The sequence below is a fragment of the Eumetopias jubatus genome, unplaced genomic scaffold (assembly GCF_037043125.1).
Source record: "Eumetopias jubatus isolate StellerSeaLion01/CBP00866 unplaced genomic scaffold, mEumJub1_p1.0 scaffold_17, whole genome shotgun sequence".
NCBI classification, from domain to species: Eukaryota; Metazoa; Chordata; class Mammalia; order Carnivora; family Otariidae; genus Eumetopias; species Eumetopias jubatus.
Window position 1 is genome coordinate 26,344,038 of NW_028274823.1, and position 21,991 is coordinate 26,366,028.

Here is a 21,991-nt window from a genome sequence, read left to right on the forward strand (position 1 = left end):
CTTGTGTTCCCTCTCTCCCTGTGTGTCTCTCTGTGTCAAATAAATAAATAAATAAATCTTAAAATATATATAGTGCCTTTTATATTATTGCTTGAAAATGACTTGATTACTCTTCAGGATCTGGTTCTAGAGAACTCTGAAAATCAAAACTGAAATAAATATTGGCAAATGTGTGAAAATATCCTTTGAGCAAATATAAAATGTTTTTTTTTCCTTTTTTTTTTTTAAGATTTTATTTATTTATTTGAGAGAGAATGAGAGATGAGAGCACGAGAGGGAAGAGGGTCAGAGGGAGAAGCAGACTCCCTGCTGAGCAGGGAGCCCGATGCGGGACTCGATCCCGGGACTCCAGGATCATGACCTGAGCCGAAGGCAGTCGCTTAACCAACTGAGCCACCCAGGCGCCCCCAAATATAAAATGTTAAAAAAGAAATAGCTTCATCTATCTACTACCTAAAAGCACGAAAATTCTTCACATAAAGATTTAATAACTAAACAAATGTGAATAAAAACGATAATGGAATAATGAATATTGATTTAAAGAAGATATAACTTCTATTGATAAACTTTTCAAAGATCAACCATGATCACCTAAAAATCAATGTTTATTTGTTTTTTTTTTAACTATTTCATTTATTTATTTGACAGAGAGAGAGCACAAGCAGAGGGAGTGGCAGAGGGAAAGGGAGAAGCAGGCTCCCTGCCAAGCAGAGAGCCCAATGTGGGGCTGGATCCCAGGACCCTGGGATCACGACCAAAGCCAAAGGCAGACACTTAACTGACGAGCCACCCAGGCACCCTTCAATGTTTTTATTTTCAGGAATCATGAATAGAGTGTGGCCACATTACTACAAGGAAAGATAACTTAGCTGAGTTTCCTGAACTGGTTTCATGTTCCAAAAGAAAAACTATATCCTCTTATATTACTCTTGTTTTAACAGTTTATTTCCTGGGTGGTGAGAATATGAGTAATTTTTAAATCTTTGTTTATTTTCTTCCTACATTTCTATATTTTCTAAGACTATTTAATATTTCCATAATGAGAAATATATTTTAATAAAATTGTCAGCTGGAAACTGAAACACCAGCACAGAAAATATAGATGACTTCTTAGTACCAGAGAGGTGTTAGTTAATCAAAATGGGAAGGCCAAAGGAAAAAAAAAAAGGATAAAGACAGAAGAAACCTAAAAGACAAAGAATAAAAAGAGAAAGAGAAGAATTCAATCACTTTGATAATCACTGAGATTGATTCTACTGATTTGGATGGTTTGAACGAAAAGGTTGAGAACTCAAAAATACTCCTCCTCCCACCAAGACAAGAGGTAAGACCCTAACTGTCCAGTGTATAAGGACATGCAACCATAACAAAATATAAAAACTAAACAATCCAAATCACAGTTAATCAACTACCTGCAGACATTGGTCAGAGCTGTAGAAACACAAACACAACACTCCACAAAAATCTGTTGTAGGAAAGAAACGCAGTATACAAATCTATTAAAATGTGCTCAAGAGCTGATCTGCTAAAATTAATTCATTCTTTCAATACTTATTGAGTGCCTTTTATGTCAGACACTGTTCCAGATGCTGACAATATAAAGAATATACAAAATCTCTCTGCCCTCATGGCACTTAAAATTGTGGGGAGAGGACAGTCAATAGGCAAATAAAGAGTATATTAGTATTTAGTACTATGGAAAAAATAAGGTAATAAGATGAAGAGATAGTCAAGTGGGTAGGTACACAGGAAAGAGGTTACAATTTAAATAGGGTAGTTAAGTTAGACCTCACTGAGAAGGTGATATTTGAGCATATCGATATTAATAACATCCAGTGATTATGTTTTTTGAGCTATGTAAACTGGAAATTTTAGTATTTTGCAAAGAAAAGGCCATAAAAATCTCAAGTTCTTTCAAATATGCTAGTCTATATAATAATATCCACTAAGCTATTAGATGTTATTCATTGAGCAATTACCTTGCACCAAACACTGTTCTCTGCACTCTCCATTTATTAAATTATTTAATCTTTGTACCAGAAAAGGCCCAGCCACAGAAAGAAATCAATGTATTTTAACAGAATTCAATATCATTATTAACTATGTTGGTATGTAGGTAACTAAAAAGATAAAGAAAGAACATGAGAGACAAGGGAGGTATCAAGTGCAGGGAGAAACTACCACCCATAGGACCAGAGGAACCAAGGTAAAAGACTGGAATTATTAAAACCTCAAGGCTTTCAGGAAAGGTTCTACACCACTGAAACTCAGATCCCTGAGGAAAGAGTGCTACTTGGCTGGTGCCAACATCTCTGATTTTGGAAGAGGGGGTCCTGCTGAACTCGGGTGTCTTTAAAGGAAGAGCGGACTAGCCAAATACAGCCGGTGTTATGAAAGGCACTGATGAGGCCAGCTCTTGAGTACTGGAAAACTACAAACTGGATTCAACTGCTGCTACAGAGAGAAACCACTGTTGCTGGGGTGAAGAACTCCGCTAGGATGGTGGTCACACTAACACAAAAGCAGAGAGACAAGGAGCCCACAGGAGACAAAGAGAAAGTCCGTGCAAGCCCCTTCTTCCTCCTCCTCCCTGCAGCCTCCCTCTAGTGCCCTGTACATGAGTGAGCAGCTGACAAGGCAGAAATGTGGTTTGCAAAATCTTAGAACAGGATTATAAAGCAGAGCAGAGAAGGGTGTGTTTGGAGCTGAAAGACAATAACTTAATAGTTGTTAGCATAATCCTTCTAAAACTGATGAGGATAACAGATGAGAGAAGGAAGGAACAGAGTAGTATGAAGTATTCGGGGAAAAAATACCCAGAGTTCCAAAGAGCTGTCAAGTGAAAAGAAAGGAAACAGCACTGAAGGAAGCATATACTTTTAGACTATTGCTACTGCTGTTACCTGTTTCCGTGATCTCTTCAGAGTCCTAATAAGATTTTGGTAGGAACAAGTGTCAGAATTAGAGTAAAATTACTAAACATGACTTAGTAAAGATATGCAGTTGATTTTCATTATTTGTGGTAGTTATGTCCTATAAAGTCACTGCAAACATTGAATTAGCAAATACTGACCCACTGCCCCTAGAGAAATATGTACACAAACACATATATCTCATATAGATTATAATCCCATATCCTAAACACAATTCATTCTGGTAGATTCTATCCTTTTTATTATACAAAAGAGAAAATGAGGTTCAGACGTATTACGTGCCTTGCTTGAGGCTGCCCCAAAGTAGGTGCCAGAGTTTGGGATTCAAATCCTATCCAACCGGTACAAAAGCCAGACTTCTTAACACTACACTGCACTGCCCTCTACTGTCTGCCATCTTCCAGTCAAGTCTGTGTGAGGGCTGAAAGAAGGCAGAGCGTCAGTTTGTTCCATCTCAGCTGGGAATGTGCAGGTCTAGGGACTCAATTTCCCCAACTCTGCACACATATGCAAATGAATGAAAGCATTGAGTACAGACTTTGGAGCTACAAATAAATTTTAACAAGTAGACAAATTCACAAATACAGAATCTGCAAATAATGAGGACTGACTGTACATGCTCTTTCTAAAATTTCTACAAAATATTACAGAAATCCTTTCTTAAAAAATCATTTTCATATCATTTTCTCAATTCTGCAGAAGTAAAAGGAATATACTTTATATTATCTTTATATTCCAAAACACTATTTTATTTATAGTGTTCTGGTTACTTATTCAAAACTTAGTCATTGGTCAACCACCAACAAAATTATGTCAACAATAAGTTAACATTGAATAAATCTGCACTTTCCAAAATGTTTTACGAATTCTCAGATCACACAGACTTCCCACTTACTTCAAGGACTTGCTGACTCTGATGAGTATGAATAAACCAAAATGTAATTGACAACTGTGTGATAGCTAAGCTGATGGAATTTGCACAGATCCCATAGTTGAAAAGATGGAAAACTGAGAACACAAAAAGACAATTACAAAAAAATATTTAAAAGACAAAGATGTACTACTTCTGAAGATTCATTCAAGAAAAATAAAGGTGTTTAGATGGTAAAGATCATTTCCACACAAATATTCTCAACACTAAAATTATAAAGGACCAAAATGCATGACTGTTAAGGCAAGAAACTCACCATGAATTTTACAAGGAAAGAAAAAAGAAAGCCAGCACGTTAAAGTTATTTTTACAGTCCAAAGTTTCAGCTACCTCTTTAAAACATAAAGGTGTATGTGCTAGGAATTTGGACTTCATGTGGTATCGAATATAAAGCATAATATTTAATAAATGCCAAATAACTTTAACAGTATAATATAGAAATAGTCACCTGCCTGAAAGGAGACTCTCTCCTTTCATAGAAAAAGAGAGAAAAAAAATGAATGACTATATGGAGGGAAAAAAAATGTGAAAAGGAGAATTGTTAAGTGAAATAATAGTGCAGAGTAGTTAAAAGTATGACCCAGAATATGGGGGTCCATTTGTGACAACATAGATGGACCCTGAAGGCATTATGCTAAGTGAAATAAGTCAGACAGATAAAGACAAATACCGTATGATCTCACTTATATGTGGAATCTAAAAACAAAAACAAAAAACCAAGCTCATAGATACAGACAATAGACTGGTGATTGCCAGAGGGGTGTAAGGGGTGGGAAAAATGGGTGAAGGAGGTCAAAAGTACCAAACTACCAGTTATAAAGTCAGCCATGGTGATGGAATATACTGCATGGTGACTACAGTTAACAACGCTGTACTGCATATTTATTTATTTTAAAGATTTTATTTACTTATTTGACAGAGAGAGAGAGAGCACAAGCACAGGGAACAGCAGACGGAGAGGAAGAAGCAAGCTCCCTGCCGAGTAGGGAGCCCGACGCAGGGCCTGATCCTAGGAGGACCAGAACCGAAGGCAGACGCTTAACTGACTGAGCCACCCAGGCGCCCCTGTACTGCGTATTTAAAAGTTGCTAAGAGGGGCGCCTGGGTGGCTCGGTCGTTAAGCGTCTGCCTTCGGCTCAGGTCATGATCCCAGGGTCCTGGGATGGAGCCCCGTGTCGGGCTTCCTGCTCAGCCAGGAGCCTGCTTCTCCCTCTCCTGCTCCCCCTGCTTGTGTTCCCTCTCTAGCTGTCTCTGTGTCAAATAAATAAATAAATAAATCTTAAAAAAAAAAAAGTTGCTAAGAGACTAGATCTTAAAAGTTCTCAGCACAAGAAAAAAAATTTTTTGTAACATGTAAGGTAACAAATGTTAACGTGACTTACTGTGATCACTTTACAATATATACACATATGGAATAATTGTGTTGTACACCTGAAACTAATATAATGTTATATGTCAATACACCTCAATTTAAAATTTTTATTACAAGTATGACCCCTTACTTTATTTTGAAATATTCAAACCTACAGAGAAAATGAATGAACTGAACAGTGAACACTCATATACCTATACCCCTCACCTGTCGCCAATTATTAACATTTCGTCACATCTCATACTCTTGCTCTCATATACACACACAAGTATACATACACGTACATTTTACATATAGATATGTACACACAGACACACACATACGGGCATTTCTTTTTTATTATACCATTTGGAAAGTAAACTGCACTTCAATTCCCAAAACTTCAGCATGTGTCCACCAAGAACAAAGATCCTCTCCAACAAACCACAGTTATCATGCCCAAAGAATTTAACACTGATATATCTAATATGTAGTCCACATTCAAATGTCTTCAAATGTATTTTTTTTTTAAGACTTATTTATTTTAAAGAGAGAGAGAAAAAGTGAGAGCATGCATGAGGGGTGCGGCAGAGAGAGAGAATCTTTCAAACAGACTCCCTACTGAGCAGGTAGACCAATGACAGGGGGCTTGACCCCACGACCCATGAGATTAGGACCAGAGCCGAAACCAAGAGTCGGATGCTCCACTGACTGAGAAACCCAAGTGTCCCTCCTCAAATGTCTTTAAAAAAATCCTTTATTGTTTACATTTTTAAAAAGATTTTATTTATTTGAGAGAGACTGTGATAGATTTGAGAGAGATTATTTGAGTGAGCAAGAGGGAGAGCACGAACGGGGCAGAGGGAGAAGCAGACTCCACTGCTGAGCAGGGAGCCCGAGAGGGCTAGATCCCAGGACTCTGGGATTGTGACCTCAGCCGAAGGCAGGCACTTAACCAACTGATCCACCCAGGCACCCCTATTGTTTATTTAAAAGCCCAAACCATTTATCTGTAGAATGTCCCATTATCTGGATTTGTCTTTATATTAGATTCAAGTTAACTATTTTTGACAAGAATATTACATTAGGTGATTATATATTTCCCATCAAATTACATCAGAAAACACATAATGACAGTTTGTCCTATTACTGGTGATTAACCTTATTTGATCACTTAAGACAGTACCCACCAGACCTCTCTACTGTAAAAAGTACCCTTATAGGGTGATACTTTCAAACCATGTATATAAATCCTGTTCCTCCAAAACTTTTCTCACAATGATCTTAGCATTTATCAACAATCTTTGCCTGAATTATTATCGTATGGTTGCAAAATAGTGGTTTTTCTAATTTTATCAATCTATATGTATTAACGACCATTCTTCTATTAAGTTACTATTTTGTCACTGATATTTTTGGTTCAAACTATCCTTAATCTTTGGCCTGTCCCCATTAGTTTTTGAGCATGTCCTTGCTTTCTGGCATATTCCAGGCTCTTTTGGGGAAAAAAGGACTAGTGAAAAGGCTTTCACTTTTCAATTTTATCCCTTCTGTACTTTCCTACCCTAGACCTGGATGAGCCATTTCAATGAGCTCTGGTTCTTTTTAGTGGGGAATGGGATTTAGAAGCCAAGAACTGGGAACACTAGTTATAGTATAATTATTTGTAGGCCACTTCAGGGAGAATGGAAATGTGTGTGTGTGTGTATTTACTATCTGAACAACTGAAACTGCTAATTCAAAAATCAACATCACAGAATTCTTTCTCATCTTTTCCCTATTCCAAGTTTCTAACTCCTTTCTCCCAGAACTTCAACCCCAGTTTCTAAAACATCAATATATCATCTCATTTGCTCCGTCCTATAACATACACAAAGGTAGTTTCAGAATTATATTAATATAACTGCTAGTAACAAACCTATTTAACAAGAATTCTTTCCCATTTGGGAAAAAGAACGGGTGGGGAAGACTTTCATTTTTTAATCTTATCATTTTTGTACTGCTCAAATATCTAACCATATTAATATCCCCTTGAGTTTTTTTAAAAAACTGCTAACAAGGGCGCCTGGGTGGCTCAGTCAGTTAAGTGGCTGCCTTCGGCTCAGGTCAGATCCTAGAGTCCTGAGATTGAGCCCCGCGCTGGGCTCTCTGCTCCGCGGGGAGCCTGGTTCTCTCTCTCCCTCTGCCTGCAGCTCCCCCTGCTTGTGCTCTCTGTCAAATCAATAAATAAAATCTTTTAAAAAATAAAATAAAAAATAAAAAACTGCTAACAAAGTTAGCTACATGGTAAAATTATTTTTATATATTCTTTATACTTTGCTATATTTTCAAAACAATAGCATTTAAATTTCTGGAAATGATAAAATATACATTTTGGTTTTTTGGGTAGAAATAGAGCCTCATATCAATCCAAAGAGAAAATTAAATTCCAGATGAATTAAAATTCCTTATAACTGAACTATTAAAAAGTCAAGAAGAATGTATGAATATTTAACTATTTTCTGGGTAGGGAAGGTTTCTCTAAGCATGAAAGCAAAGAAAAAACAACAACAAAGTAACACATTGACAGATTTTGCAGAATAAAGAATACTGTATGTCTTTATATCAAAAAAAAAACATAAACTAATAAGGTAACTATAAACTAACTGCAGCATCTATGATAAAGTGTTCATTTCCATAGTACATAAAAAGTACTTTCAGGGGTGCCTGGGTGGCTCAGTCTGTTAAGTGTCTGCTTTCAGCTCAAGTCATGATCCCAGAGCCCTGGGATCGAGCCCCCCAAGTCAGGCTCCCTGCTCAGTGGGAAGTCTGCTTGTCCCTCTCCCTCTGCCTCTCCCCCCCACAAGTGCTCCTCCCTCTCTCAAATAAATGAAATCTTTAAAAACATAATAATAAAGTATACTCAAATCAACAAGAAAACACTCTATTAGAATATGGATAGATTATTTTTTTAAATGTGTAATATCTCTAGAAATCAAAGAAATGTAAAATGAAATAAACTGATACTTTTGCCCATGAAAAAGCAAATACCTTTTTTTAAAGGATAAGAACTAACACCGAATTCAGGTTAAAGAACAAAGGCACAGAAATAGACCACTGTTCGGTTGTCTTAACAGGTAGAACTCATGTACTGATATAAAAGTACATATAAAAATAATCTGGAAACATATATATGAAACTGATAATAATAGGTACAACTATGGATATTAAAGGAGGAAGAGTAATTGGACTAATGGTCAACAAGACTAACTTTATTTCTGGTAAGTTAATTTTTACAATAAATAGATATTCTTTAATTATTTGTATAATTAAAAATTAATTGAAAAATAAATTTGCACAATCTTTCTAGGGTAATTTCACAGTAAGCATTAATAAATGATCTTTATTTTGTCCTAACAACTCTACTTCTAGGAATCTGTCCTAAAGAAATAATATATACATGTATATGGACATTTGATATATGATGGAGGCACTGCAAAAGCAGTAAGGATGGTCTTTTCAGTAAATGGTGCCAGGATAACTGGGTATCTATACAGAAGAAATGAAACTATTGAGCAAAAGAAGCTAGACACAAAAGAACACATACATGATTACATTTATATGAAGCTCAAAACGCACCAATAACTTGCAGTAGTCTAGGTAAGAGGTAATGGCAATTTTGACTAGTACTGAAACAGTGAAGAAAGAAGGTAATTCAAGAAATATTTAATAGGTAGAATTAACAGGCCTTGGTAATTACACTGGGTTTTGCGGGTAAAGAAGCAGAAGGTGTTAAGAATGACCTCCAGGTCTCTGGCCTATGTAACTGGTAGACAGAGATGTCAATTACTGAATGGAGAACGTAAGAGAAGCAAATATGAGGCTGACATCAAGAGATCAATCAGTTCATGTTTTGGACTTGTTGTTTAAGAAAACTGTGAGATATCCAAGTGGAAATCTCTAATAGATACTTAGATGCGTGTGTCCGGAATTCAAAAGGGAGGGCTTGGAGTAGAGACATAAATTGCATTTAGACGGTAATTGAAGCCATGAGAGAAGATGGACTCTCACTGGAAAAGAAAAAGAAAACCCAGCCTACACCCAAGTCCTGTGGAATCCCAACACTTAAAAAAGGAAGAAAAGCCAGCAAAAGTGTGAGGAGTGGACACAGAAATGGGAAAAATATCAAGAGTGTGGTGATCTAAAAACTAAAAGATGAGCTTCTCAAAGAAAAGGATTGGTCAAATGTCTCAAATGCTCCTGAGAAGACAAGTATGGTATAAGTATCCACTGAATTTAGAAACATGGGAAATCCTGAGACCACAGCAAGAACCATTGCCTAGGGGGTTGGTCCAAATAAATAATACATAAAAATGTCACAGAACCAAAGGATACCGGTTTTTGGATTGAAAGGACTAACCAATAGGCCAGCAAAATGAAAAGCACAGGGAAAACTTATATCAAAGTTCATCACCATGAAAAGAGAGGGGATTAAAAGAAATCTTAAAAGCTATGAAAAGAAAAAGATCACAAAGAATCACAAAACAAAATGGCATGGGACTTTTTTTTACTTACCATTTTATTTCTTTGTCAGAGAGAGAGAGAGAGAGAGAGAGCACAAGCAGGGGGAGGGACAGAGGATGAGGGAGAAGCAGGTCCCCACTGAGCAGGGAGCCTGATGTGGGACTCAATCCCAGGACCCCAGGATCATGACCTGAGCTGAAGGCAGACGCTTAACTGACAGCCACCCAGGCTCCCAGCATGGGACTCTTAATAGCAACACTTGAAGATAAAAGGCAATGAATGGGAAAAGTCTACAAAATTCACAAAAAAATTATTTTTTAAATATTTTATTTATTTGAGACAGACAGAGAGAGTGAATGTACAAGCAGGGAGGAGGGTCAGAGGGAGAGGGAGAAGCCGACTCTCCACTGAGCAGGAAGCCCGATGTGGGGCTCGACTCCAGGACCCTGAGATCATGACCTGAGCCAAAGGCAGACGCTTAACCGACTGAGCCACCCAGGTGCCCCAGAAAAACTTATCTTTGAACTAGAATTCTATAACCAAACTATACATCAAATATGACATTATAATAAAGATCTATTCAGACAGGCAATGTACCTTCCATGGATCCTTTCTCAGAAGACATACTGAAAACTGTATACAACCAAAACAAGCTGGAAACTCCAACAGGAAATACAAAGCATTTAAGACACTCTTGAAGTGCCTGGGTGGCTCGGTCGGTTAAGCGTCTGACTCTTGATTTCAGCTCAGGTCATATCTCAGTGTTGTGAGTTGGGGCTATGTCAGGCTCTGTGCTCAGTGGGAAGTCTACTTGAGATTCTCTCCCTCTCCCTCTGCCCCTCCCCGCACTCATGCTGTCTCTTGTCCTCTCTCTTTCTCTCTCTCTGTCCCCCCAAATAAATAAATCTTAAAAAGAAAAGAAAAAAAGACACTCTGGAAGCAGTTTGAACTCCCAAGACTTCTAGGGAGAAAAATTATAACCCGTTATTGAGAAATACTAAAAAAGGCCTAGAGGTAAAACATATGCATAAATAGGAAGACTCAATATCAGAGATGTTAATTTTTTCAAAACTGATTTATAAATTTAATAAAATCTCTCCAAAAAAGCACAGTAGGGTTTTGTGGAACTTAAGCTAAATCTACAATGTACATGCAAGCACTATGAGCCAAGGATCGACTAGATACTGTTAATGAAGAACATGGGGAAGTTGTACTCTAGCAGAGATTTATTTTAATGCTTTCCTAATTAAGATAGTGAAAAAATGGTACAGGAACAGAAACACATCAATGGAAAAAAGAAATCAAGATCACAAAAACAGGTATGCTATATAATAGACAGGGCCCTGTAAAGCAGTGAGAAAAAAGTTTACCCCGGATGATGGGTTCTGGGATAATTAGGCATTCGGATGAGGAAAAAAATGAAATTAGACCCCTACCTCAAACCATTTACAAAAATCTATTCTAGGTGGATTGGAAACCTAACTTAAAGGCAAAATCAGAAAGATTTTAGAAGACAGTACAAGGGGTTATCTTCATGATCTCAGGTTAGTAAATAATTTCTTAAACACAATACAAAAAGTATTAACTGAAAGGAAGAAACTGACAAATTGTACCACATTAAAATCAAGAACTTCCTGTTCATAGAAAGACACCATAAAGAAAATGAAAAGACAAGTCACAGAATGAGAATATATTTAGTAAATGATTAAAATCCAGAATACACTAAAAATAAAAAAGAAAAGGACATCCAATAGGAACATGAATAAAAAATGTGAACACAAAAGAGGAAATCCATATTACCAAAAAACTTATAAAAAGAATTACTTAAGAAACATCACCAAAGGCAAGGGAAGCAACGGCAAAAATGAACTATTGGGATTTCATCAAGATAAAAAGCTTTCGCACAGCAAAAGAGTCAACAAAACCAAAAGACAACCGACAGAATGGGAGAAAATATTTGCAAATGACATATCAGATAAAGGGCTAGTATCCAAAATCTATAAAGAACTTATCAAACTCAACACCCAAAGAACAAATAATCCAATCAAGAAATGGACAGAAGACATGAGCAGACATTTTTCCAAAGAAGACATCCAAATGGCCAACAAACACATGAAAAAGTGCTCAACATCGCTCGGCACCAGGGAAATCCAAATCAAAACCTCAATGAGATACCACATCACACCAGTCAGAATGGCTAAAATTAACAAGTCAGGAAATGACAGATGTTGGCGGGGATGTGAAGAAAGGGGAACCCTCCTACACTGTTGGTGGGAATGCAAGCTGGTGCAACCACTCTGGAAAACAGTATGGAGGTTTCAACTTTCAAAAAGTTGAAAATAGAGATACCATACGATCCAGCAATTGCACTACTGGGTATTTACCACAAAGCTACAAATGTAGGGATCCGAAGGGGTACGTGCACCCCAATGTTTATAGCAGCAATGTCCACAATAGCCAAACTGTGGAAAGAGCCAAGATGTCCATCGACAGATGAATGGATAAAGAAGAAGTGGTATATATACACAATGGAATATTATGCAGCCATCAAAAGGCATGAGATCTTGCCATTTGCAACGACGTGGATGGAACTGGAGGGTGTTATGCTGAGTGAAATAAGTCAATCAGAGAAAGACATGTATCATATGACCTCACTGATATGAGGAATTCTTAATCTCAGGAAACAAACTGAGGGTTGCTGGAGTGGTGGGGGGTGGGAGGGAAGGGGTGGCTGGGTGATAGACATTGGGGAGGGTATGTGCTATGGTGAGCACTGTGAATTGTGCAAGACTGTTGAATCACAGATCTGTACCTCTGAAACAAATAATGCAATATATGTTAGGGAAAAAAAAAAGAAGATAGCAGGAGGGGAAGAAGGAAGGGGGGTAAATCGGAGGGGGAGATGAACCATGAGAGATGATGGACTCTGAAAAACAAACTGAGGGTTCTAAAGGGGAGGGGGGTGGGGGGATGGGTTAGCCTGGTGATGGGTATTAAAGAGCGCATGTTCTGCGTGGAGCATTGGGTGTTATGCGCAAACAATGAATCATGGAACACTACGTTAAAAACTAATGATGTAATGTATGTGATTAACATAACGATAAAAAAGTAAAAACAAAAAACAAAACAAAAAAAAGAATTACTTAGCAGTCAGAGAAAGATGAATTAAAACCATAATGAAAAACGTAACATCAGATTGTCAAAAATTAAAAATTTTGACAATATCAAATGTCTGTTGAAAAGAAGATGCAGAGCAAGGAAATTCTTATACACTCCTTGTGGGAACGTTGATAGTTTGGTATCATTAGTGAAATTAAAGTTACACTACTCTATAACCCAGCAATTCTACTCCTAAGTTAAGTCTCAGCAAAACTTATGCATAAATACCAGAACTGGGTATAACAGCCCAAAACTGGAAATGAATGATATATCCATTAATAGTACAATGGTAAATAATGGTGATATAATCATAAAATGGAATTCCATGCAACAATGGAAATAAACTACAGCTCTAGGTGATAAACATGAACCTCACATACATACATTTCACTATTTTTTTTAAAAAGGCACATGCCCATCAGGGCCATAGAAAGAATCACTTTCATCCTAAGCACACAGTCAGGAATTCAGTTTCTATTCAATACATGATTTTACATCATTCTTTTTTTGTTAAAAGCAACAAAAACCCCAACATAAAAAACTGTGAGAGATATTACCTATCTTCGTTCATAAGTCAAATAATACTAGAGAAAATAAAATAGTGAAGAATTTTCAGGCAAGAAAGTAACTATTACAGAGTTGTATAGTGCTGAACCAAGTGGAAGGAATATAACTGTATGACAGAAAAATGTTTCAAATAAACTAAATATGTACATGAGATGATTGCCCATTTACCATTTAATCTTTGTAACAATTACTAATTTTCACAAACAAATTAGAGTCAATTTTAGAGACAGTTTTCTACTGCATACATACAATATTAAGGTTTGCTAGCTTACAAAGAGGAAGTTTATATATTTAAAATTTCTAGAGATCTTGGGAAACAAAAAAACTTTTAGGAAAAAGGCAAAACAGGCCAGGTAAGCTTAAATTTTAAATTTTCTTTTTTTTTTCTTTTTAAGATTTTATTTATTTATTTGACAGAGAGAGAGCACAAGCAGGGGGAGCAGCAAGCAGAGGGAGAAGCAGGCTCCCCACCGAGCAGGGAGCCCGACACGGGCAGGGGCTCCATCCCAGGACCATGGGATCATGACCTGAGCTGAAGGCAAACGCTTAACGACTGAACCACCCAGGAGCCCCTTAAATTTTCTTAAAAAAAAAAAAAAAAACTCAGATCCCATTCCTTGGAAGCACAGAATAGTGAAATGAAAAAGTAAAATGCAAAGAACTCATACTTTCAAATACTACCCTAAAATAATCATCAAGCTCACAAATATTACCTTTGACACAATTTTATAGTGCTCAACTACATGGAGTAAGTCTCTTATTTTTCAGAAAATTTTCAATTTATGTTTCACTATAGGAAGTATATGTTACATTTTGTAGAAAGTGTCATTAAAAAGTGAAATCCCCACAATCTGCCTGTGCCATGGGAAAACAAGAAAACGGTTTACTATCTTCGTAGGCCCCTTTTCCTGTCCCATCCCATATTTTGCTTCTGCGCTCTAAATGGAATAACAGTAATCTCTACCACTCGCCGAGCCCTTTCCACATGCCTTACATTTATTCCTTTAATTCTCACACACTGAGGACCAAGTCTTACTGATGAGAAAAGTGAGACAGGAACAGTTAAGTAACCTGTCCAAGGTCACAGGCTGCTATTGAGAGAGCCCAGATACAGTCCAACTCCAGAGCCAGTGTCTTAATACTACAGTTTCCATTTGATAAAACATGTATACCATGAAAAGTGTCCATAATCACCTACTGCCTTCTAACTACTGGATTCCAGATGCCCTGAGGATTTATGGATTTATTTTTGCCCTTCTTAAATAACTGCATACTCATAGTACGATAATGAGTGAAAGAATCTAAACAAATGTTCAGGGAAATGCAGAATTTTTCAGCTAAGAAAACGAAGATCCAGAGAAGTGAAGTGTTCTGTTCAAGACCACAAAGCTGGTTTGTGACAGCCAGCACTAAAAGACAATTCTTGACTTCCAAAAGTGCTCTTCCCACAGCACTAAAAGCTCTTCCTACCTTACATTGTACTGTAAATTCTTGCTGCAACCCATACTCTACCCTCCACACAAACAGTGAAGTTTATTTTGCCAAGTTTGACAGCATACAATAGCTTCAATAGCATTCACCTGCAGGTAACAAGCATTCTTTCAATTCAACAGAGAGATGCACTATGTGCTCGGGCAATAGATGAACGCAAACATATATCACAACCCAGGGCCCTAGTTTTATCATTAACTACAATATGTAACAAGTGCTATGGTAGCCATGTGACAATGTGTTTTGAAAGAATGCAGAGAGGGCTATTCCAACCTGAGTGAAAAAATGAGGACTAGGAGCTGTGACATGCATCTGAGGCAGGGAAAAGGCAGAAGTGTGATGATACTTAGGAGAAAAATGCTATCATTTCCACCAAAAGACATTAAGTGAAAAATGATAGCAAATACAGGGTCGGAAATCTAGACTGTGACTTAAGTGACTTTGAAAATTTGCTGAGTCTCAGTGTCCTCATCTGTGAAATGCAGATATTACTGACCTGCCTACCTCACAGGCTTTTTTGGGGGGCGGGGAGGGGATTATGTGAAAGTGACTTAAAAACTGCAAAATCCTGTATAAACATAAGTTATTTATGTTTTCACTTCTAGGCAACCTTGTGGGTCCTTCCCCCTGAACTGTGTCTCATAAAAACCTCACCCTTCAGGATGAAAATATTCCAGTGACATCATTCATATACCGCTTATGAAATATAAACAGTTAACATTAATCCTTCACGTTGAGACATCAAAACCCTATTGAAATATATATAAAAATATGTCTGCATACACGGGTTTTTTTAATTTCTTAAGCACTAGTATCGACTTCTAGTCAGTGCTTGCTGTAATTATATTTAGAAACTAGTACCAGATGCACGTTTTCTTCTGGAAAATTTCTATCAGAAATTCCATTCCGTTTTATAGTATGTTGTCAAGCAACGAACTGAAGAAGAGCCTCAAGTAGCAATCACTTTGCTCTCATCCCAGAAGACTGGTTATGTATCAGCCATAGATAAAACCAAATACATGCCCTGGACCCTAAAAAGGGAACTGCTTTAGTACAAGCATGCATAAATGAATGCAAACAGCTAGTAGACAAATATAAATCCACTGGAAAGCATACTGAGTTTCTAATTTTAAAACCAGACCCCTCCTTTAAATTAACGAACACCCTCATTTCCTTTAAAGTTTGACAGAGGAGACTCTATAAACCTGCTTCCCTTTAGCTATCTGTCTAAACTACATGCAGGCCCCATTTTGTTCAACCTTACACTCGTGGTCTTAGCTACTCCTTGGATGATAACCTAAATAAAGTTCTAATGTACCTTTACGAAGTCAAAAGAGGGGCAAGAGACTGGAAAGGAACAAGGGGAGCGAGAAATCCTCGTGCCACTGCAGACCAGTGCCTGTTTTCTTACAAGTGCAACTTCCCGTGTTCTCCTTCTTACCTTGTACACTTTCCCAAAGGCTCCGTCTCCCAATTCTCCTATAATTTCCCAAAACTCCTCGGGGTTCAGATCCCTCTTCACATGTTCGTATTGCTTCTTCTTCTTCTCAATCCCCAACTTGAAGATCTTACGGAAATTGAAGAAGGACATGTTTCCTCCCGGAAGAGTTCCTTGCACTTAAGGACTAAAAGCAACAAAAAAAGGCAAAGTTTCTCCTCCCTCTTCTCCGCGCGAGCCTGGCGGGCGGGCGGCGACGACGGGCGCGGGCTTTCCCGGCTCCCGCCGCTCCAGCCGGGCCGTGCCCGGGGAGGGCGGGGCGCGACTCGGGCTCCGGCCCTCGGGACGAGGGGGGGGGGTGCGGTTGCGGGTTGCACGGGCTGCCGCTCGGCTGAGCCCGGGCCGCGGGCCGCGCCGATGGGCGCCGGGCGCCCGGCCGGCCCTCCGAGGGCGGCACCTGCCCGGACGCTAGTCCCCACCCGGCCCGGCCCGACGGGTCTGAGCGGTCCGGACGTCCGCAGCCGCCGCGGCTTAGGCCCGTGTCACGGCGAGTCTCCTGGGGCGGCGGCCACTCCGGGCGAGGGACGCGGCGGCGGCCCCTGAAGCGGGCAGTCGACAGGCCGAGCTCTCTCGCCTCGGGCCGCGAGCCCAGGGTCTCCCCGCAGCCGTCTGCTCCCGCGGCTCGAGGCCCGCGCGTCCCCTCGGCTCCGAGGCGCCGCTGCCGCCTCGCTCGCTCCCCAGCCCACACAGCCTCGTCCGGGAGCGCGCGCAGACGCCGACGCCGCAACGCGCCCGCGCTCCCTCGGCCGCGCGCCCCGCTCACCGCGCGCTCGCGCAGGGGCGTCCCCTCTGGCCCTGCGCACGCGCGTTGAGCTCTGCTTGCTGGTGGCCCGGAGGGGCTTGCAGGCAGCCTGGAGGGGCGTGCGATGTGGGCGCCAGAGCTCGTCGCTCCCGGTTTGCCCTCCAAGCCCCAAATCCTTGGCCCACCGCTCTGGTGGCGTTTGCCGGATGGGCACGACCCTGTTGGTAGTGCTAGCTGATGTTGCCTCCGTTCTGGATCTGGAAAATTTGTAAAGAGTGAAAACTGAGCTGACGTTTGGAGCCCGAAAGTGGAACTTTTCTCTCTAAGCAATCCCAGAGTATTGTGAGAAAGGAGTATGTTTTGTGGCTGGGAACTTTGGAGCCAGAGCTTGACAGCTCTGTGACCTTGGGCGGGTAACCACTCCGAGCTTTAGTTTCTTCATGGTGAAATGCAGAACTGGGGGAGTTGTGGCGAAGAATAAATGAGGCAATAGATGTTAGCCCTTAACATGGTGCCTGCACAAGTAAACGCTCAGTTTTAGTTCTTGCTGTTGGTGTAAGTGTGCAGGTAAGAGAGGCAGAAATACATAAATATTGCTTAAGCCCACTTCTCAAGTGATGACAGCGACACTCTCTTGAGGGTCGTCTACCTTCTCCTATCCACTTCCACAGTCATAACCCTGGTGCCACCCTTTGTGACTCCATCTGAACCATTTACTAAGAATTTCACTTCTTGACCTGGCTCTGGCCCCCTTGGGCAGCAGTAGTGGAAGACTGCCTAGTGTGGCGATGTGGGCGTTGGCTGGAATCTGCCGCTGGTGACCTGCGTTCCCCTCCTCCAGGAGAAGACAGCGCTTTCAGGACCGTGATTTGTTGCTCATCTTGGCATCCAAGAACCTGGCAACATTCCTGACATATAATGCGAAGGCAGATCCCAGGAAGGAAGGAAGGAAGGAAGGAAGGAAGGAAGGAAGGAAGGAAGGAAGGAAGGAAGGAAGGAAGGAAGGGGAAAGGAAAGGAAAGGAAAAAGGAAAGTTACCTGGAGCAAAGGTCGTGTTGCTATCTATATAGTACCCACATACCCCTCCCTAACCAATTTGTCTTCCAGCCCCAAAATGGCATAACAAACCCCTCTTCCAGTAAGAAGTTTAGATGATTTTGTTGATGATCCCCTTGTCTTTTAAATAGTTTTATTGAGGTATAACTGGCATGCAATAAGTTGCACATATTTTAAATAAACATTAATGTTTGGAAAAATATATACACCTGTGAAAACAATACCATAACCCATTCTAATTACTGTCATTTATGTAGGTGGCACTAGATATTAAGGTAACATACTCGTTATGGAAAATTAAGAAATGCACAAGGAATAAAAAGTACTATAAGTCTACCATCCAGAGATAACCATGGGTAAGATTTTATTATACATACAGTATTTCCAAATAGAATTTTTTGGCTGTGCATTAACTTTTTACAGGGATAAAATTGTACTGCATATAAAGGTTTACATCCTGTACTTTTCATATCCCAGTATTATTAGTAATTATTTTCTTCCATCATGAGATATTTAGATTACTTAGAACTTTTCTCTGTTTTAGATAAAACACTGATAAATACTTTTGTTCACAAATGCTTTTCCACATATTTGATTATTTCCTTGGAATAAATTATCAGAAGTAGATTGGGGTCAAAAGGTTTAAATCCGTTTCCTTTTTTGTTGTTCTTTTCAAAATAGAAAAACCTTTACTATTTTCTCAAATTAAAAGACAGCAAGCATATCCTTGTTGTAAATTAATTCAAATAATACAAAAATGATAAACTACAAAGCTGGCTGTCATTCTCTCCTCCCGCTTTCCCCTCCCCAACTTCACCCCCATCCTAGACACAGTGAAAAAGTTAAGCCTATGAGCATGAGGGAACTTTGGGGGTGGGTGTGTCACCAAAAAGTTCTAAAACTGGATGGTGGTGATTTTTTTAAAGATTTATTTACTTGAGAGAAGCGTGTGCGAATGCACACGAGCGTGGAGAGGGGCAGAAGGAGAGGGAGAGAATCCCAAGCGGAGTCCTCACTGAGTGCAGAGTGTGGAGAGGGGAGCCCACAGGCCACCAGATCCCACGACAATGAGATCATGACCTGAGCTGAAACCAAGAGTTGGATGCTTAACAACCGACTGCGCCCTCCCGGTGCCCCTGGATTGTGGTGATTATTGCACAACTGTATACATTTACTAAAAATCATTGGATTGTACACTTACAATGGGGAATTTTATGGTGCATAAATTAAAACATAATAAAGCTGCTTTTAAAAAGTTAGACTTATACAGATATATATAACCATATTTTTTCTATGCATACACTTTTTAAATATAAAAATGGTATCCAGTATGGATCATGGACATCTTTCCATGACAAATAGATCTATCTAATCCTTTTTTTTTTAAGATTTAATTTACTTATTTTGACAGAGAGGTCACAAGTAGGCAGACAGGCAGGCAGAGGGAGAGGGAGAAGCAGACTCCCTGCTGAGCAAGGGGCCTGATGTGGGACCTGATCCCAGGACACTGGGATCATGACCTGAGCCTAAGGCAGACGCTTAGCTGACTGAGCCACCCAGGCACCCCTATCTAATCCTTTTTAATGGGGGCATAGAATCCCAGTGTACAGCTCTACCATAATTTATTTAAGAATTTCTTTACTGTTAGGCATATAGGTAGTTTCCAATTTTTGTCATCATAAACAACACTGCAGTGAGCACGCAAATGCAAACATCTTTGTATTTTTCAGATTACATTTCCTTACAACAAAATTCAAGTGAAATTGCTGGGTTGAAGACTGTATTAAGGGCGCCTGGGTGGCTCAGTCGTTAAGTGTCTGCCTTCGGCTCAGGTCATGATCCCAGGGTCCTGGGATCGAGTCCCACATCGGGCTCCCTGCTCTGCGGGAAGCCTGCTTCTCCCTCTCCCACTCCCCCTGCTTGTGTTCCTGCTCTCGCTGTCTCTCTCTCTGTCAAATAAATAAATAAAATCTTTAAAAAAAAAAAAGACTGTATTAATATTAGAACATTTTTTCCCCAAATTGGCCTCTAAAAGGTTGTGCTAATGTATACTCCTACCAACCATATATGAGAGTACCAATTTCACCAGACCCTCAATAGCACCAATGTATTGTCCCATATTCTTAATCTTTGCCAAGCTGATAACCCAAAATAACCTCTAATATGCAATTATCTGAGTATTATGGTGTAACACCTTTCCATATGTACATTGGCCACTTTTATTTCTTACTCATCATATCAATCAATAATATCAAATGATGTTAGTATTGTATCAATGAGGTGCTGAAGCCTAACATATTTTGGTGAGATGATCATGGAGTTAATAATAGCTTATACATTTTTTCCATGAAGTTATAGCCACAGAAATTATTTAATAATACAGAGAAGATGTCATTTCGACAGATTCAGATTTTCCCAGTATTGACCATGATATTGAGATGTTTGTGTTATTTGTAAACTGTAATTTGGCTTCCTTGAATTTTTCAACCATTAAAAATGAAGTTTAACCAGTGGCCATATGTATTCATTTAGTACACAATTTTTGGGCTCAACCCACCTTAAAAATAGTTTAAAGCATTCTCACTAACACCCTGGTGAAGGAAGACCTGTCTTCACAATTTACACGATAAACTTCACAGATAACAATAAGGATATCGGGTACCTGGGTGGCTCAGATGGTTAAATGTCTGCCTTCGGCTCAGGTCATGATCCCAGGGTCCTGGGATCGAGTTCCGCATCGGGCTCCCTGCTCCTTGGGAGCCTGCTTCTCTCTCTCTCTCTCTCTCTCTCTCTCTCTGTCTCTCATGAAAAAATAAATAAAATCCTAAAAAAAAAAAACAATAAGGATATCATCAGGGGCACCTGGGTGGCTCAGTCGGTTAAGTGGCTGACTTTGGCTCGGGTCATGATCCTGGGGTCCTGGGATCGATCCCTACGTCCGGCTCCCTGCTCAGCGGAGAGCCTGCTTCTCCCTCTCCCTCTGCCTGCCACTCTGCCTACTTGTGCTCTCTCTCCCTCTATCTGTCAAATAAATAAATAAAATCTTAAAAAAAAACAATAAGGATATCATTAAATTGAATATGTATCGAGTGGTTACTACAGGCCAGGCTAAGGGCTAAGTGGTTTTGACCCATCATCTCATTTCAACCTCCTATCAACGCAGTGAGGCGGGTGTTATTGTAGCTCTGATGTAAAAGCAAGGAAAATTGAGGCAGAGTTAAATAACATGGTCATTGCCTCAAAGATAATAATGGCAGATTGGAACTTAAATCTGGGTCTTGGTAAACCATACTCCCTAGCATGTAGCAACTCCTCTAAGACTGTTTCCTTAGACTTACTGAGTCTCTGTAATAGCTATCTCACAGGATTGTAACACTGAGATTTTTTTCTCACTGCCTCCACGTTTTTAGCTCCCAAACACATATGGATGGGAGTGTGTATTTGTGGGTGTATATGTGTTTATATGTGAATATGTATGTGAGTATGCATGTATGTATATTTGTGTATGAGCATGCATGCATATATTGTGTGAATGTGTGTATACATATGTGAATATATGTGTACATGGTTATGTGTGGGGACTTTTGTGTGTGAAATGTGTATATGTGAGATGTCTGTGAGGATGTGTGTATGTTTCTCTCTCTAGGCTAGGGCACTTTGAGGGCAGGGACTGGTTCTTGCTCATCCATACATCCCCTGCATAAAACTCTATGTCTTCCAATCCCATAAATTCTTGTTGAATAATGAAGGAAACTGTAAG

At 39.6% G+C, this 21,991-nt stretch overlaps 1 protein-coding gene across 2 annotated transcripts in view; it reads right to left on the minus strand.

Annotated features, from left to right (window-relative positions):
• Window positions 1–16,808, minus strand: part of SLK (STE20 like kinase) — a 58,282-nt gene extending 41,474 nt beyond the window's left edge. The window contains exon 1 of one of the 2 annotated variants that reach the window (XM_028098606.2): window positions 16,377–16,808. In XM_028098606.2, coding sequence (XP_027954407.1) covers window positions 16,377–16,526 — 150 coding nt within the window. In that variant the 5' untranslated portion in view covers window positions 16,527–16,808. The remainder of the gene's footprint in view (window positions 1–16,376) is intronic. The other variant, XM_028098605.2, reaches the window with a different exon arrangement.
• Window positions 16,809–21,991: the final 5,183 nt, after the last annotated feature.